The sequence below is a fragment of the Protopterus annectens genome, chromosome 6.part1 (assembly GCF_019279795.1).
Source record: "Protopterus annectens isolate FY-2018-M chromosome 6.part1, PAN1.0, whole genome shotgun sequence".
Lineage (NCBI taxonomy): Eukaryota > Metazoa > Chordata > Ceratodontiformes > Protopteridae > Protopterus > Protopterus annectens.
Genome location: NC_056738.1, coordinates 78,560,564 through 78,580,313, shown reverse-complemented (window position 1 = coordinate 78,580,313; position 19,750 = coordinate 78,560,564). Strand labels below are relative to the sequence as shown.

Genomic DNA, 19,750 nt, shown 5'->3' with positions numbered 1-19,750 from the left:
TGACTACTTCAAAGAAGTCTATCAGGTTTAGGAGACATGATCTGCCTTTTACAAACCCGAGCTGGATGGGATCCAGAGTTTGGAGATTACCAATGTCTTTGCTTATAAGTTCCATGATGATACGTTCCATGGCCTTGCAGACCAGGCTCATCAGGCTAATGGGGCAGTAGTTCCTGGGGTCCGTGGTGGCTCCCCCCTTGTGGAGTGGGATAACCGTTGCTGTGCACCATTCAGCAGGCACACAGCCTGAGGTGAGGCTATGACTGAACATGGTACTTAGGTGGGGTGTCAGTTCGTTCTGTAGTTCATGTAGAATGCAGCCTGGGATCTTGTCTGGTCCCATGGATGCTGTGTTCTTGGCTTTGGAGAGTGTGGTTTTTACCTGTGCAGCCATGATTACAGGAACTTTGCATTCTTCCGGTATAGAGATGGGCTCTTTAGGTGGTGAGAGGGGGGGTAAAGTAAGCACTGAACCTATCTGCCAGGATGTTGGCAATATCAGTTGGGTCTGTATATTTAGTGCCATTGTGCTGTAACTCAGAGCAGATCTGAGTGTTGCCATTGAGATTCTTGACATAGTTATAGAATGCTTTGTGGTTGTCTTTAGAATCAGTGGTGATTTTGTTTTCATAACTAGCTTTGGAGGATTTTATCAGGGATCACAGCTTCTTACTGAGGCTGACCAGGGAGCTCCTCCACTCATGGGATTTTACTCTCTTTGCAAGAGTTTCTTCCTTCTGTTGTACAGTTTGTTTATGGCAGGGGACCACCAGATTGGCTTCCTTTTTTTGGACGATAGCGTCTTGGTTCTGTTTGGGATAGCACGATCCATGCACTCATGTTAGTGCTTATAAAGTGCAATTGTGTAGGATTCAGTAATCGTAACTGTATTGTCCATCTGCGTGGGTGTCATGAAGTTCACCCCTTCTGTGTTAAGAAGCATGAAGTTGGCTTTGGAGAAATTTTTTACCATGGTTTCCTTAATGGGGGTTGGAGGCAGGATGTGGATATCTAGGGTAATTAACTTATGGTCAGATCGGACCAATGAGGCGTTGACTTCAGGTGTGGAACACTGGTCACTCATATTGGTAATGACTAGATCTAGGATATTGCTGCCCCTGGTGGAGGTGTGGATAAGTTGATCCAGGGCATTGGAGTTTATGAATTCCAGAAAGCGTTGAGCAAAGGAGTTGGTACATGAGTAGTTTTCCCAGTTAATGGTGGGGTAGTTGAAATCACCCATTATTAGGGTGTTTGGTTGAACCCTAATATTTTCCAGTACATCAAGAAAAGAGGAGTGGCAATCCTGGGGTGTGGCGGGTGATCTGTAGCAAGCTACAATTTGGATTGCAGTTTTCCCAGAGTTAGTTGCACTTGGATAACCTTGGCTGCATTATGCTAAGCAACTAGCCTGGAGGTGTGGATATCCTTAATGAATATGGACACACCTCCGCCTTTGGTGTTCCAGTCCAGGTTACATGGCCAAAAAGTGTGGTATGAGTTATAGCCTGGTAGTGCAGGGGTGCTCTCTGGAGCCTTGAACCAGGTCTCAGTCACTGCACAGATATCGATGTTCTCCATTTTAAGGAGTGCCTAGAGTGAGTGCATTTTGAAATTTAGACTTCTAGCATTGAGTAGCATCACCCTCAGTTTTTGCTTGCCTGTTTCTGTTACGGTGGTGAATTTGTCATTTGAACCTTGCCTAAAAAAGGCACTATAGGGGTGGCAAGAACCTTAGCCAGTATCCAGAATCCCAGGGGTGACAGGTGCAGGCCATCTCTGGCAAAGCATTATGGTCTGTCGACCATGTCATCCCAGGCAGACAGATACTGGATCCCTTTAGAATGGCACCAGAAGCTTAGCCAATTGTTGAAGTCAATCATTTTGTCCTTGTACTGTGGCATCATTCTGGGTGATGACAGAATGCTACTCAGGGCTAGGGTCATACCTGCCTGGGCTACAGGATCGGAGAGCTCTTCCATGTCTCTTTTCATGTAGTCCAGGGAGGTACGTCTCAGGTCGTTCACACCAACATGGACAATGACAGAGTCAAATTTATACTTGTTGTGGAGTGACCTGAGTGTGTGGGTTATGTGGCAGATCCTGGCACCCGACAGGCAGCTGACAGTACCCTTCTCCTTGCTTAGCCTGGTGAGTGGGACATCAGTGTGCCTGACTATAGAGTCGCCTATGACTAGTGTGTTGGGTACATATTGATCCGAATCAGATGCCATGTAATTATCCTACATAGGCCTACATCAGTTGTTGCTGCTTATGGAGGGCCAAGATACAAATGTCTGTACAGAAGCTGGTAGACGTACATAACCACAATGCAAAGGTATGTATCAGATGCTATACAATCATGATGCATAAGTCTGCATCAGATGCTAATGTTTGCATAAGTCTGCATCAGATGCTAATGTTTGCATAGGTTCATTAAATAAATTTACTTCACTGATTACAAATTAGATGTAAAAAGCTTCCATATTATAGACATATATATTATACTCCCATACATATATATTTATATATATATATATATATATATATATATATATATATATATATATATATATATGGATCCCTTTCTGAAGTTTGAAATCCCATATAACTGAAACTCATTTCCACAAGACAAAAATACTGAATTCTTGAATTCCTGAATGGCATATTTTTCGCAGGGTAAGTAAACACTTGCCAACATGCCCATTTCTCCACTGCAGTGTGATATATTGTTAGTAGGGGTGTTGGTGGCATATCCCCCCCACCTAGGTGGGTTTTATTTACTATGGTGTGTTTTTTGTTTACTTTTGGGCAAGTGTTTACTTACCCTGGAAAAAATTGGCCGTTATGGGCAATCAAGGTTTCGGTATTTTCATCTTATGAAAATGAGTGTGGGGATTTGAAGGTTTAAAAGTGTATAAATATATATATATATATATATATATATATATATATATATATATATATAGATGTATATATTGGGATTTCAAGGTTTAGAAGTGTGTGTGTGTGTGTGTGTGTGTGTATATATATATATATATATATATATATATATATATATATATATATATATATATATATATATGTAGTATTTACCCACTTCTGCTTTCATTATACCTTGACATTTTTACCTTCTTGGTGTAACTATAGCACCCGTGAGTAAATATTGCATAAGCCACACCCTGAGCATTGATTTTTGCTTAATTACTAAATAAAACTGTGAAGGGGGCTAGCAGTTATTAATTGGTATTTGTAATGTCAGGACTGGAATGTGAAGTGGGTTTGTAGCACCTTCTCAGCCACAACTCAAACTAGGTCAACTGGCACCTTTGGCATTCCCCAGAGTGGCACCTGTAGCAAAGAGCATATGCTGCTTCTTGCTATAGTTAATAAAACACACTAACATTACAAACCCATAATGATACAACTAGCAGCTGCTTAGATGACTGCCATTAGTGCACTCATGCCAGATTGGCAAACCTTCTTGTGTGCAAGTTTTGCACTCCTAACAGCATGCAGTTGCTTCTTGAGTGAGTGTGTGTGTGTGTGTGTGTGTGTGTGTGTGTGTGTGTGTGTGTGTGTGCACGTGCGCACATTAGTAACTTCTCAAAGGAGACAGTATAGTTCTTTGTTACAGTTACTGAAAGGTATGGAGGATTTTTTGTTTTATATTTTGCTCCTTATACTATTACCTCAACAAATGTCTCAGAATTAGCATTGTGTCTTGCATGCAAATTTTACTTTGGTCACCATTAGCCACATTCATAAAAAAAGTTGTAACACAAATTAAATCACATGACAGTATTTATAGCATACTTAATACCTAATTACCATTAGCATGGTGAGTTGCATCACAGCAGCAGCTCTGCTATTTACTAGCATAGATTTTAAAGCAATGCATAGGAGTGGAATAACTTTTGCAGAGCTAAACTGACCTAGCAAAAACATTCAGTTCAGTAAACCATTCTCACTCATTGTGGGACAAACCCATTGTGATGATGTGAGCTATTGCCATCTATGCCAGGAGAAGTAGGGCAGTGGATGTGACACATATGCCAGCAAAGATAGCAGGAATTTAGTAAAGAATTAAATGCTATTTGAATATCAAACTGATTTGTACAGATGTATGTGCTGAAAATGTATTTGTGAAGCTGCTTGTGTTAAATATGTATCAACAATGTGCCTTGCTGGTTAGAGGAAGAAATGTACTTGTATTATTGTAACAGAGGATATTGGAAGAAGAGAGGTTAATCTCAACCTAACTGACTTTGAAAAATATCAAGAAATTAAATTACTGAGCATAGGCCATAAATATGTTATCTCACAGCTTTGAATGAAGCCAGAGATGAATCTGTAAGACGTATGGTTTATTAGCTCCTGTAGGAAGAGTAGAAGTATTTCATGGTTTATGACTTCCAGAAGCTGCAGCAGATTTTAGCAAGGCACTTTGTGTATGTATTACTGACACATAGGTGCTAAATCCTGACAGCTTCTAGTCAAGGGGGTGAGCATGGGAACCAGAAGTCAGATGACCAGATGTATGTGATGTCATTATGTAATCTATTACTAGGGGTTGGGAGGGTGGCCTAATGGTTAAGGTGTTTGCCTTGCAAACACAAGGTCCAGGGTTTGAGTCTCACAAGGTATAATTGGCTAGGCTTAGAATGGCTCGCAAGGGCAGTTAGCTTAGTACCAATCTATGAACCTATGAACTAAAAATAATGTTTAATACTAGGTGAGACCGAAGACTCAGAGCACTCTGTTTTTGTAACCTGACAAATAAGGATCTCTTACCTACTTCATCTTGCCTTGCTCTAGCAAGTGACCAGGGAATAATAACTCTTTAGATCAGTCAGGAAAATATAGTGAGATTAGTTAAGAATTGTTTTTCTGTAACTGTGTGAACCTTTCCACCTGTGTTATATTTTCTGTGTTTGCAACTCTGGTGTTTATTGTAAATACATATTTAACATTTTTGTGTTATTTTATTATTTATTTTTAAATATATTTAAACTTTTCATTGTGGCTGGTCCTTGAGAGAATATTTTAACCTTTAATTTGACAATGTGGCCACTCCTGAAAGCCTGGCTGTTTTTGGCTAACATTACCACTTGTATTAATATCAATTTCAATAAGTATAATTGGATACTCTTGTAAGAGCTTTGGAGTAGCTGGCTTTGGGGTATCTGGTGGCACTGTAACTGCCTCATAGTATGGGAAGAAGGGGGCATAGCTAGTAAATATGTGCCAGCCTTTCCCAGGTGTATGTGCGTGTGTGTGTGTGTGTGTGTGTGTGTGTGTGTGTGTGTGTGTGTATGTGTGTGCACATGTGTGAAAATCAAATCTCAAAGTGTGTGTGGGTGTGTGTCTGTGTCAGCTACTTGGAGTAGGGACACAAAGCACTGGTTTCACAGAGAAGGTGCTAAACGACTTGTCTTGGACACTCAGCTGAGGACTTAACTCTACAACTGTGCCAGTGGTGAGCCTTACTGGGGATCTGGGGAAAGGCAGAGAAAGAAACCTAGACCCTGGGCTGAGTGTGTTCCCTGAGTGCATTTAAGGGAAATTGTTCTTGATGCAGGAAGCTGCATCTGGAAATACTGGGTGTATCCATTTTTCTTCCAAGTGAACGTCCCTCTCCAGTGTCAGTAGTTAGGATTGAGGTTCCTTGTTTACTAGCCCAGATGGGAGATTTCACACCCATTAACTTTAAGCTGCCTACAAATTACACGCAGAATAAATCTTTTTTGTAGAATAGCTGATCATCATTTTTCTTAGGCTCGTGCCATGTCAGCTGGGGTTCCTTTGGAGCTCTGTTATTCAATGTTATTTTTTTTTATGTTAATAAATTCATTAACCATTGAGCTTTCAAGTATGACTAACTTTTCTGTGCAGATGCCATAACCATTTGAGTTTCTCACCAGTCACTGTCAAGATTTCTTCCACATATATAAATATTATATTGTAATGGTGTTTCCACATTTACAATTATTATATTTTAATAGTCCTCTGCCAGGTTCTACAGCAATTAGAACTTCACGTCATCTTTAGGGAACCACAGTTGTTATTATTTGGATCCCATAAGAAGCTCAGCTTAGCTATGAACAGCTAGGGCTTTTCCTTACTGCATAGTGGGTACACTAACTCATTTTAGATGTATAACTACTTGGGAATCTGGCTAGACCCAAAACGTACTTCACAATTCATACCCAGAAGGCAGAAAAACAAGACAATTCACTTTGACTTACTTCTTACAGAACCTTAAAGTCACTAACTAGAGAAACAAGGCATGCACTGGTACAGGGGGGTCAAATTTACATTATTTAACATTAGCTGACTGAAATCTGACATACAAAGCAAATACCCCATTAACCATTTGATCACAGCAATAAAATAACTAAGATACTATTTTAAACAGTTTTCTGAGTGAGGGCTGCATCAATCTGCACCCTCAGATTTCTCTGTATATGCACACTTGTGTGTGTGTATGTATATATATATATATATATATATATATATATATATATATATATATATATTTATATACATATACATACACAAACACACATATATTTGTATATATAGTAAATACTACCCCAGAAATTGAACCATCACAGAGGAAAAGGAAATATGTGTATTCTTAAGTCAGTGTGACCTCAGAGGTAGCATATTTACAAATGGGTGTATGGGGTCACAACCTCCACATTAAGAAGTGCAAGGTACATGGAATCAAACTTAGATTCATTTATTACAACTATCTTATCATATGGTGTCAATATTGTTTACAAAAGTGAATGGTAGATCAGTTCTGATAAAATCAAGTAAACCCAGGAATTTTCTTCATAAAATTAGAATATAAATTAAACAGGATTAGCACAAATAATTTTTAATCTGTTGATTTATTACTAAAGCCCCAAGAAAGAACACTTCTCTCACATGTGCTACAATAAAAGTGGGCTAAGCATAACCTTTATAGTCAAACATCTACTTGGCATACTGAGCTACAAAATAATCAACATAAATCTTTCCAGATCTCTGGGAAAAAGTCTGAAATTCAAGCCAGGTCCTAGAACTCTTAAATCATATACACTTCAATAAGTTTACTGGATACTTCCCATTATTACCTATAATATACACATTTTTCTAATTTCTTATCCCCAAGTTGTGGAAGTTATTGCCATCCTCTTTTAAGGTCTCACCAACCTTTGGCCATCTCATCTACTTTAGACCCATTTTTGAAGATAATCAGTTTATTACTACACGATTATTTACTGTAACCCGATATGTCTGAATTTTAAACTGGTGTCTACTTTGAAGCAAACAGTATCATGATCGTGCATTGTTTTATATTTATTATATATTTTCCTAATACTTTTATGGTATATGTGTGTTGCTGTTTACATTCTTCTTTTTTGTTTTTTATGCCAGGCCTTAAATGAACACAGGCCCTAGTAGCCCAGTTCACATACCTTAAATAAATAAATAATATTTTGCCTTACAGCTTTTTACTGTTTTACTAGATAAGTCGCAGTCTAAAGATCTGAATTCACTTGTTTCTTTGAAACAACAGCTCTGCTAGATTTACTCATTAATTAATAATATGAGCTAAGACTTTGTGTAATATATTTACGTGACAGCTCAAAGAACTATTGTTCTTTTTAACAATCCAATCAAGGTGACAAAATAAATGTCATTGACTGGAATAGTAACCACAGTTTCAGCTTTCTTTAATTCATACTCCCAGACAATAATAATTCTGATAGATCATTCAGGATGTAATCTTGGCCAAAAGCAGAATATAGTTTTCATCCTCTATACTAAGTTACATTTATCAGTAATTACAACTGAATGCAATATTTGTGAAGCATGATATTAATCCATAACCTACCCTAGTTTTGAATAGTGCATTACCTTAGCAGAAGAAAAAATGATTGGTTCAACCTGCGTGTGAATCATCACATAATGAAAATGTCACTTATTCAGCCTTCATTGCATTATAAATGAAATCTACACCTTTGGATAATAATCAGCAGCATCTGCAATCTTTGTACAGCATGTACTTTTCATAATCTGTCATCCTAGCAAAACATTCCAAATGGCTTTCCATGTTCCTCTCAGTGTTTCATTATGACTACCGTCTGTGAAAAAGTTGTTAAATCTTTTAATTAAGTGTAGCAATATCACAGTCCTCTGCTAAACGGAGCCATGCAAAAACAGGTTGTTTAGTATATCATTCAATTATACATTTTGATCTGGTGCTTCAGTACACATCCATCGTTTGTCAGTGATATATCACATTACATTTTGATGGCATATAGCTAGTCATATTATGAAGCAATTAGCCGCGGCTTCTAGCTTATTTATGTACAAGGTACAGTGGGTATATTGTGTGCTTCTCATATCAAACCATGTTAAAACATATAAGGACAGGAGATTTACCTGTTCAAGAGCAAAAATGTGCTGATTGAAGTAAAACTGAATTTGTTCATTGGCAATATTGATACACAGCTGTTCAAAAGAGTTCTTTTTGAAGTTCTCAAATCCAAAGATATCCAGTATGCCAACATTCAACACGTTTTCAGCATTGCTATAAACAAGAAGACATAATATGTTTGAAATGAAGTAATACATTAATATGCATACATAAAATACAAACTATTAAAATCTGTAGCAGGCTAATATGCCTCTCTAAGACATATTAGGTGTTACAGCCATGCATGTGAATATACTTTACGTGCTTTCTGTTCAGTTGTTTGTAGTCTGACAAATTTTGCGTAATACTGACTGGCTAAGAGGGAATGGTCATTTATAATGGTGCTTCTTTCACCATTTTAAAATTACTGTGCAAGGAGAAATACAGTTACATTCTTCAGAATGTGCAGTATCAGATATTCAGCCTTAAACCTGACACCTATGGTTTCAATGTTAGCGGCCTAGACAATCATTTCATCTTTCTTTTCATTGCTACAGTCATAAAATCAACACAAAAAGTAAATGCAATACAAATAATACTATCCTCAAGTGCAATAAAAACTAAATAAAAGGTCAACTGAATGCATCAAAAAGCAAGTGTTATATGTCACTTAAAACATCTCTAAGGGAACAAGCTTCAGGACGTGCCTTGAAGTTTTGGCATGCGTTACAAAACACTCCATCCTCAAGTGTTGCATGAAGTCTTCTATAAAATAAGGTGCAGAATTCTTTGATTATGTTGTTAAGTCTATGCAGTCATCATTCCTGCCAATGGCAAAGTGTTGTTTGTGCTTTGTAAGAGTGAGTGATCCCATTTAACTGTTCACTTTGTTAAATTACTGTGTAAAGACATAGTAGGAATACAAAGTAATTTAATTAAGTAGTGTGGTTATAAAGGATACCAGTTAAATTCTCTCAACCAGGCAGTTTGGAAACATTAAAGATAACTGAAATGAAACTGCTGCTGTTTATCCAAATACTACTTACTGCATACTGACAAACTGCAGTGCTTTTATTTTTGATAATATGTTTATTTTCACCATTCATTTGGCATAGAAGGCATGCAAGAACAAAGTATATATATATATATATATATATATATATATATATATATATATATATATATATTTTTTTTTTATTTTTTTGTAGGAGTGCACTAAATAGATTGGCCGTAGCTGCGGGTCATATTGTCACACTCTAAGCAAATGCTAGAAAAAGTTGCAAAATGAAGCTTAATGTAAGTTATGCTAATCTCTTCCACTGTGCTGGACTCCCTTGACCCCTTTAATATAATTAATGAGCTATTACACCACCCACAGAAAAGCTTAGAACCATAGATGCTAAGATAAGTCATTTTTATCTGTTTTTTTAATCATAAAATTATGGATTAAAGTAAAATTATAACAAAAGCATTTTCTCCTCGACAAGATAGTTTCATTAGTGTTTTAATCATATTAATGAAACAGTTTGTCTAAAATATCTGAACGTAATAAAAAGTCACATCTGAAAAAGAGACATCATGATGCTTAATTGCTTGGTATCTCACTTCCTGTCATACAGTTAAAGGCCATAGATAGCCTGAATAATTTTATATTTATGTGACTTGCATGGCTTTAAAAATATGATTTTCAAGATCTCAGTGTCAGATTTCAGTCTGATAAATTTTAGGAGAATCAGAGGATGCTCAGACAATAGGCTGTATACTACATGGTCTTTTACATGCCCTCCATGGTCAGTTTTTGGATCAAGCAACTGTCCACATAAAGGTAAATATAAGTCCTCTGGTCCTGAAGTAATTAAACATTGGTGTCAAGCGTATGGTAAATACTGCAGCCAGAGTGGAAAGACCAAATGTCAAGTTAGTGAACTGAAAGCATTGCCACCCCAGTTTGAAATGTCGGACTCACCAGTGGTCCTTTGTTCTTAGGGATATACAGGCAGGACACAATCATATCCAGAGAGACCAACACCGTGCTTCTTTTCAGCAGGAGTAGAACAGCCCACGAAGTAAGCATCTTGAATCTGATTGCATTTAAGCATTTGTTGAGTCTTTAGAGGTGTGGGAGTCTCCAGGGGCCACACTTTTTTTGGACTATGAGTGGTTGGGATAGAAAATGTTTCCATGTTCCTTTCCGCATACTTATCTCTGTGGCTTTGCATTGTAAAAGAAGAGTCATCAATGGTTCAGGACAAGTTATTAAGCATCCAGTCGAGGACACCATTAAGGATCTTATCCCAAATTCTCAATTGACCCAAACCACTATCTGGAAAATTACTTGCTCAAGGTCACACCATAGGCAAATGAAGGTGGAAAGATTCAAGCCCTGCACTCTTGGCAGAGGAAACCTATAAAATAATCTTGTTACTAGCATATAAAATGAATCTTCCACATTAATTTGTCCAAAGTCAGTCAGAACAAGTTTGTTCTGAAGCAGAAGCCTCTCCCTCCTAGGATATGGGAACGAGGGAAGGGAAGGAAGAAGATTGGGGGAGGCATTCAACAGTCACTAACTGCAATTGTGATTCTAAGCAGGTTTACCTCCTTGTCCACTAACTTGTTGCTTAGACTGACCTTTACCATTTTTTGCAAGTTTTCTTCTTTTAAAGGTCTTCTGTCATCTGGCCTGGTCTACCTTAATCTGTTTAACCCAGAAAGTGGTGTAATGGTGCAGAGAGAAAATACTGATAAACCAAAAACACACAACCAGGGTTTCTGGACTCCACACAGCTTTATTAATAAAGTTAAGCACTTTCATCTTCTGATGAAGTCAACTGTGATGAAAGCACTTAACTTTATTAATCTTTCATCTTCTGATGAAGTCAGCTTTAATTGATGAAAGCGGTTAACTTTATTAATAAAGCTGTGTGGAGTCCAGAAACCCTGGTGGTGCATTTTTTATTTATCAGTACCTTAGTCTGTTTCCTATAGAAAGGCCACTGCATGGGGTGATCGTTTTGACTGTATACTGAAAAGACATCTGATAAAGGTAACTTACTACCTCCATAGTTTCCCACTCTCTTCTAGTTTCTTGAAAAATGTTCTTGGATAGAAGGTTAAAAACAAGTGCTTTTCTAAGTGGGCATTTAACAACTGGCAAATAACATTGTCTGCGAAGAGCTGAATTCTACAGCAGGACATTCCTCTGGTCACTCCTCTGCTGTCTGAATCGATAACATTATGTTTACATTTAATGGCATGCTTCCCTACCTTAAATGCTATCTGTGCTAGCTACATATCATGATACATATGGCTTTATTAAGGCTTTTACTTGCTGAGCCCTCCATTTGCTTTAGAAACTCTCTCTTGCACTTTAGGTATGTTTGATAACTTATTGTTAATATGGTCAGCGTACAGGGTGTACACATTTTTCTTTCAAAACCATCCAACATCTTACTTCTCTGGGGATACCACCGAGACTTGGAACACTTACTCCTCCAACAACATAAAGATGTACAGTGACCAGCTTTATATAGATATTTGTCCAGCATCCTGTAAAAACTGTCCAGTTTCGTAGAGGATGGATGTTAGCAGTCCAGTTCTATAGCTGTGTTTCCTTCCTTATTTCTGGAACAGAAGGTAAACAACTGTTGGCTTATGGTTTTCATTATCCTAGAGCTCTAGATGCCTCATAAGAGACTATTAGACCTCTTTAGATCCCCTACTTGAAATGCTCCCTCATAACATTCAGTGAAGCAGCCATCCTGTGGAGGGGAGCCTGAGGAAATAATCTCATTGTCATCTATGTAATATTCTAAGGGAAAGGATTACTCAGAAATTTTAGGTTTTTCCCATCCAAGTCTGAATCTGAGATATCTGGAAGAAGGGCTTCCATTTTTTGTTTGGATGGGTGAAACACTCCAGAAATTGAGGCTGGGTTTCATGTGTGACTAATCCTGTGAATGCAGTCTTACCTTCCTCAGCTTTTGACATCAAGAGGTGAAGAGGATGGGGCAGGTACTACTAAAAAAAGGGTCTGTTCCTATGTTGAGTGTGCAAGTACTGCCCAAAGACAGGCATTAAAGCTGGTGGCTCTGGAGTACATTAAAAGAGGATGTTTTGGGATATCTTTTTGGAAAGCTGCTCCTGTCCTACAGTTAAAATATGTACAATATATTTATCATGGACACCTGAGGACCAGCATCTAGTATGGATGCCCCAGCTGGTTCTAAAGAAGCATAGGTGGAAATGAATGACACAGTCCCATTGTTTGCTTCTGGAAGGTGCTAAGCAGGAGGGGGCCCAGTCATAAAAGGCCCAAAGACCAGAAGAGGCAAACAAGGCTCTTCCTCACTGGGACTAATGCCTTCAGGCCACAGTTGGCTAGGGTGAGTCACTTAGGGCTCTCTGACTGCCTAGTCATTTTATTAATCAATGCTTTTTTGGTATTTCTGTTGTTTTATATTCCTGCAATGTCAAAATGTTATATTTTATGTTGCTGACTACTTATTGAAATATTTTCTTCTGAGAAAGCCAAGGACAGCAAATACCTGAAGCTTGTGGACAGCCCTTGGACCAGTACTAGTAGTTTATGGACAGTCCTTGTACCTCTAAAAAAATCATGAACCTTGAAAAAATCTGCTCTAACAAATGCCGTGGACAGCAAATGCCTGAAGCTTGTGGACAGACCTTGGACCAGTACTAGTAGTTTACAGACAGTCCTTGCACCTCTAGAAAAATCATGAACCTTGAAAAATTCTGCTCTAACAAATGCCATTTACCTTAGGTAGGGATTATAATACCAAAACAACTAGGTAGATCAAATTAAAAAATAATTGACAGATAATTACATCACTATGTGTGGTACAACAAAAGTGATTATATCTCAGGCTGATGTCCTTTTCAGCTGCACAATGTGTTGAGTAATATCCTTGGCAAGGAGAGCAGTTCATCTGCACTATAGGCATGGCTCAAAGCTCTGAGAGATAAGCCGGGAAGGTACACATTTACTTACAGCTAATATCCAAGCATAATGAATACTACCACAGTCTTCTTTCTTCTTCTTTCGGTTTTTCCCAGTTAGGGGTCGCCACAGCAGAACTCTGGTCCGCTAAAGACTGGCAGTAGATTTTTACAGTGCTGAGGTGCCAGCCCGACGCCCAGCCTTCAAAAAAGGCACATCCGTTCACGCATATCTTTCGAATGCCACTTGACCGTGGGGAGGACATGCAGACTCCACACATAAGGCACTCGAGCCGAGAATCGAATGGGAGAACCTCTTGCTGTTATGTGGCGACGACGCTACTGCTATATTCAGCCCCTTACATTATCCAATGGGCTCTTATTGCTGACCTTTTCTCTTCCTTTTGATTGTGATAACTTAATACAATGTAGAATATTTTTTCAGGAAGGGCTAGTTAACATATCGTGAGCAAATACAATGTAGCATATCATCATGCACATTACTAGTGCAATGCTAGGACATTATTAAGCTTAAGAATAGTTTTCTTTATGCTCCATGCACCCCTATTTCTGTTTTAAGAAAATGTTCTAAGGACAAGGATTTCTTCCATAACACATTCGTTGATATTCTATTGATCTACATCTTAGCACTTTCCTGTTAAAGAAGCTGTTCTTAAGTGTTGATGTTTGAAATAGATACATGTTAATGACACTGGAATTCTTTTCTTTTGTTACATGAAGCATGACTGATTCAGCAACAGTCCGGATTAGAAACACAGCAGTCAAGAGCACCTCAGAAGTCTATGCAGTTAGTTACAACTACATAGACAGGAAAGGGATCAGACTGCAACATCTGCAGGCTGGCCTGCTCTCACAGGAAGGAAGGACTTCACCGGGAGCAGATAAAGGCCCTGGACATGTGTATGTGCATGTGGCTAGAGTGAACACATGGTGGTGTGTAGAGAATACCTCAGGCTTGAACCCTGTACCTTGTTGCAGGTGGCAAGGGCCTGAATTCCCTATTCACCACCATTTGTAAATAAATTGCAGATTTGTGTCTTTTTGTTCTGTTCTGTTCCTCATAAAATCTGTGGTTTCTATGTTTTTGTCACCTTACAGTCAATAGTGCAGTGGTGCACTGGTAGCATTGTTACCTGACAGCTACAGGTTCTCTGGTTTGGTTCTTGGCTGGGGTGCCTTCTGTGTGGAGTCTGCCTGTTCTCCCATCTTACAAAGACATATGTCTGGAGTGTTTCTCCCCGGGCCTCTGCTGAAAATTGGCTTTTGTTCCAAGTCAGACTTTCCTGGTTAACAAATGTTAAATAAATAAAAATAACAGGCATTTGAATTTCAGACTTCATATTCTTCAGAAAGTACATGGTAACACAAAACCTTTTATTCTAGCAATTTTCTAAGTTTATAACATGGGTATTTGAAATTTGTCCATTTTTGGGACTTTGTCTTGGTTTCTTGTGCTAAGGTTGAGAGCTATGGTAAGAATTGAATTCACTGAATATGTTTGGGGGCTGTATTCCCCCATTACTGGCTTTGTCTATGTGTTTTTTGCTAATACGTTGAAAGCTATGGTGAGAACTGAATTCACTGAATATGTTTGGGGCTGTATTCCCCCATTATTGGCTTTGTTCAGGTGTTTTGTGCTAAGAGATTCAGATATGGTGAGAATTGAATTCACTAAATGGTAGCCATTTAAGTTTCAGTCACCCTCTCATTTACAAAACAGATGATATGGCATAGTAGTATGTTTCTCTGACTGTTTTGCACAGGGTCCTAGGTTCAATACTTGGCAGTGAAATGTATGGGGTAACACAGCATTTTATTCTAGCAACTTTCCAACATTATACAAGCAATGTTTAAAATGTGTCCCTGGTTTTTGGGCTTTTGTCCCCACCCCCCACAATAAATTTTGGCTTTTTCAAGATTTCTTGTGCTGCAAAGTTCAGAGATACAGCTGAGTGTCAAGTAGATTTTACAAGAAGCTGAGAGCTGCAGGGGAACAAAATTTTAGTGCTGCTTATGCTGAACTGGTTTGCATTGTTAATAACACAGCAGGTAGTGTACTTACTTTTGATGCAGAAGGCTGTGGATTCTATTCCCACAGTAAGTAGATACATTGCTGATACTGTACTGTGTTATAAAGGAGGTGGATGCTGCAGTCCTTTTTGGCAAAGATACCTAGTATCTATGAACCTGTTATCAGTTTGCCATCCATTCCCCTATTGCAATATTACTAGCTTATCATTTTTAATGCAACATAGGCAATTTATTCCTCAAGGGCAACAGGCACTTTATGTGTAGATGAAACAAAGAAATATAAAGTTGGTTGCTAGCAGCGACATCTTCATTAGTTACAGATTTCTTTAATGTGGAATTATTTAGATGACTTTTACTTCTTCAGAGATTGTGCATATTTACTGATACTGGTGGACTGTAGAAGTTTGAGTAGACTTTTATGATGGAAATGTTCTGAATTGGGCAGTTTTGTCATTATTGGTGCATGCATTTTGTTTCATTGTTTACTGGAAAAATTTTCTGAATTGGGCAGTTTTTTTCATTATTGATGCATGCATTTTGCTTCATTGTTTACTGGAAAAATGTTCAAAACAATAAATTTAAAACAACCTCTAACAACTGTACTGTATTGTACAAGGAATATAATTTAATACAATCAGGAAGGTGTATCAAAAAGCATGTGTATGTTTCGTGTGTAAGGGGCCTATGATTTGAAAACAGCCCAAAGTTAATCTTTATCTGCCACTGGCAAAATGTATTTTCTTTGAATGTGGGTTTCAATGATGTTTCAATGAATTTGAGTTCCAAGGGCAGAGAAGTTTTAATGCTATTTCTGTTTTCATTGAGAGACTGCATTGCTTTGTTTAGCAGATGTCTTAGTGTTTGTGCTGTAAAATGCAAAATAAAACTTTCAAATGAAGTCCAAATCATCGTAGAAGTAAAGCAATATGCACAATAGTGTTTTTGTTAAATGGGGTAAAATAGTCAAGTAATGGTTCATTGGAATGGCTGCAGGGGGAGGCTCCATTCGACCATGATTTAGAGAGGGGGAAGGGCAGCAAACTCCGGCTGAATTATACCTTTCAACTGTCCAGATTTTCAAAGAATGAATAGATTGTTGTTTCTTATTTTTGGTTTGTTTCTCATAAAATTTGTGGTTTTCTGGCAAATCATTTAGGAATGAAGTCACTAAATAATGACAGACACTGAGTTTCAGACTTCATAACCTTCATAAAAATGCAGGCTAAAGCAAGACCTGTTATATTCTATCAACTGTCTCAATTTATACAAGAGCAATTTTTAGTACTGTTTATATGTTCTCCCAATATATTTGGCCTTGTCCAAATTTCCTGCATTAACAGGTTGAGATGTACGTGCAAATAAATTGCTTTATAGAATTAGGCATATCCAAACCTCTCAACTGTCCCAGCTCAAAATGTTGCTCTTCCCCTAATAATCCCTCCGCAAAATGGCAATTTTGGAAGAAAACGTGGAGGGTTTACAATTAATAAATAACTGTAATAATCTGAGTTATAGATTACCTTTATTTCAGAAATGCATGTAGATTCTTTTATTTTGTCAGCTGCTCAAGTTAACAGTACTAATATTAAAAAAGTGTTCCTTCTTTGACAGGTTCCCAGCTGTATTGTGTGGCCATTTTATATTTTTGCATCACAATTTTGGTCCATTTTTCATAAAATTGTGTTTTTTGGCCAATTAGTGGCAAATTATTAAAGACTGAAGTTAGAAAATAATGACAGACATTTGAGTTTCAGATTTCATACCCTTCAGAAAATTCATACTAATGCAGGACCTACTATTCTATTATCCTTGTAAGTTTATCAGAGCAATATTTAAAAATTGCCCTTATTTTTGGGTCTTTGTCCCACTTCTATTTATGGCTTTTTCCAGATGTCTTGCTCTGAGGTTGAGAGGCATGACAAATGTGTCAGGGCCATCACAGTCAGGCAGAGATATTTCAAACTGTGACATACTTGTTGCACACCACTCCCCCATGTAGTGACTCTGGATGTGTCCAAGCAAGGCAAGGAGTAGTTATGCAGTGTAAATGTGTAGAGTATCCCCCCATCCAAGGTAGACACAAGTACTACAGTGGCTTTTCATCTGTCCTTGATTTTGCAGAATGTTCTAGTTTCTGTCATATTTTTATACTGTTAATTTATGCTTATTATTATTCAGAAAGTGCCTGTTGCTCTGTGTTTAAGTAGCAATGCTTTAATGACCATCAGGTAAGCTTGCCTGAGATTGTAAAATGCAAGTAAGCTTTAATAAGCATGCTGTTAAAGAATTGCCAACATTAAAAGCCTTTCTGTTGTTGCCATGCAGAGAATAATTACATAACTAGATAACATATAAGCCTTGGGTATTGAAATGCATATGACAGTATTTGTAATAAAGGACAGGATTACATTATTTTAAGAAGCTCGTTACATTTGTTGGAGACTTGCAGTCATCTTTGCAGGCTTTACCAATAAACTAAACAGAATGCAAATCTATCATGTGTGGTCCATAACCTGTGCAGTAATCCTTTAAGCAATTTATCTTCAGCTTGTTTCTTTTTGCTTTTCATTTTTTACTTTGATCATGTTTTCCCCATGAAACAAGTAGATAGTTGTCAGGTAGCAGGTTTTTTTTGGATAAGAAACATTTTTACAAGTGGTGGTATCACAGAGATTGCTACTTTCAGCACGTTACTTGAAACTTTAATAAAGCTGAATATAAATTATAATTAGAAATACAGTGCAAGGAGAAGTGGTTTGAGATGAGTGCTGCTTGTTTTTCTTATACTTGATTTTGACTGGCATTCCAGTAATTATTTTTTCATGCCTCACAACATTTTGTTTCCATCTAGATATTAAGCAAGTTGACATGCAGCCAATGCATTGAAATATTTTTTTCTTCTACACTTCATTTTGTCTTGATTGGACTCTCATAATGATGGTTTGGCACTCAGTGCAGCATATTTAACTAAAGTTACAGTTTTTGTGGTTTTGAGCATAGCTCCTTTCCTTTCTAGATGGCTGCACCCCTTCCCATTGATCCCACCCATTCAGCTGTCTCCTGCAGCACCCCCTTTGATTTGAAGTCATCAGCCACCACTGCATACAGTGCTTTATGGACATGCTACTTTAGTGTTCAAACTTATGGAAGCTGTTAGTATGCAGAGTCCCTTCCTATTACTGCTAGAATATTTGGATTGATTCATCTACCTCTGCTTTTGTTAGTCTGACTTTAAGGAAGAGGCCACTCTGCATAATGTGTGCAATAGCAAATGGCATTCTTTCAGTTTTATGTTCCTTAAATATGTAAAAATTCTTCATTGGAAAACATCAATTACTAAAAATTTGGTGATGAGTAAACCTGCAAAAGAAATTTCAATACAGCGTATTACATGCATGCTTATCACTTACCCTGTTCAGCAATTTCTTTATTTTTCTTTCAATAGGATCTCATACCTGGTTTTTACTAATCAGTACATTTTCCGCTTCTTTACTAATTTTTCAAATTTTATATAAAGTTGAATACAAATGTCTTGCTTTCCCTGATCTATACAACCTTCCTGAAAAGAAAATCTTTCTGACCATTGTTTGTACTTCTGATTTCCTTATACTGACACTTGCAAAAGATATATTTTAAAAAGATGAATGAAAAACAGTCCCAGCTGAGAGGTGATGCTGTATATCTGAGAAGAAGGTGGAAAAAGACTGGTTTGAAACAGTGGATTCACTACACAGATTGGAATGAATGATGACTGACAATTTACCTCCTTTAAGGTGCACATCACAAATGAATGATGAACCTTTATTCAAAGTTGATTTGAGTTGCAGTGACGAGATGAAAATAGCAGATATGAAAATTTATGAAGAAATATAAAAACTGCAGAAGTTGAAGAAACAAAGATTTCTTAATAAATACATTTAGGGCATACGATGGATATCTTAAAAGAGTTATCGGGTTAAAATCAGATTCAGATACCAAATGCATAAGCTGCCTTTGGTTATTAGTATTGGGTCTGGCCTGGGTTTCTTTGGAATGGGATAATTAAGAACAATTGAATATAAGCTGGAGTTCTGCAACTTCATTTCCTGTGGCTAAATATATATATATATATATATATATATATATATATATATATATATATATATATATATATATATATTTATAGGCCCTAAAGCCAATAGCCTAGTACCTACCTATGATCCTATATATATATATATATATATATATATATATATATATATATATATATATATATATATATATATATATATATATCTATATATAATATGTACATATATATATGTATATATATAAAATTATATTTTT

At 37.2% G+C, this 19,750-nt stretch overlaps 1 protein-coding gene across 1 annotated transcript in view; it reads right to left on the bottom strand.

The window, feature by feature from the left end:
- The window catches only part of MYO3B (myosin IIIB), a 2,630,788-nt gene that overhangs the window by 1,870,047 nt on the left and 740,991 nt on the right, over positions 1-19,750 (bottom strand). The window contains exon 12 of the mRNA XM_044075508.1: positions 8,440-8,587. Coding sequence (XP_043931443.1) covers positions 8,440-8,587 — 148 coding nt within the window. The remainder of the gene's footprint in view (positions 1-8,439; positions 8,588-19,750) is intronic.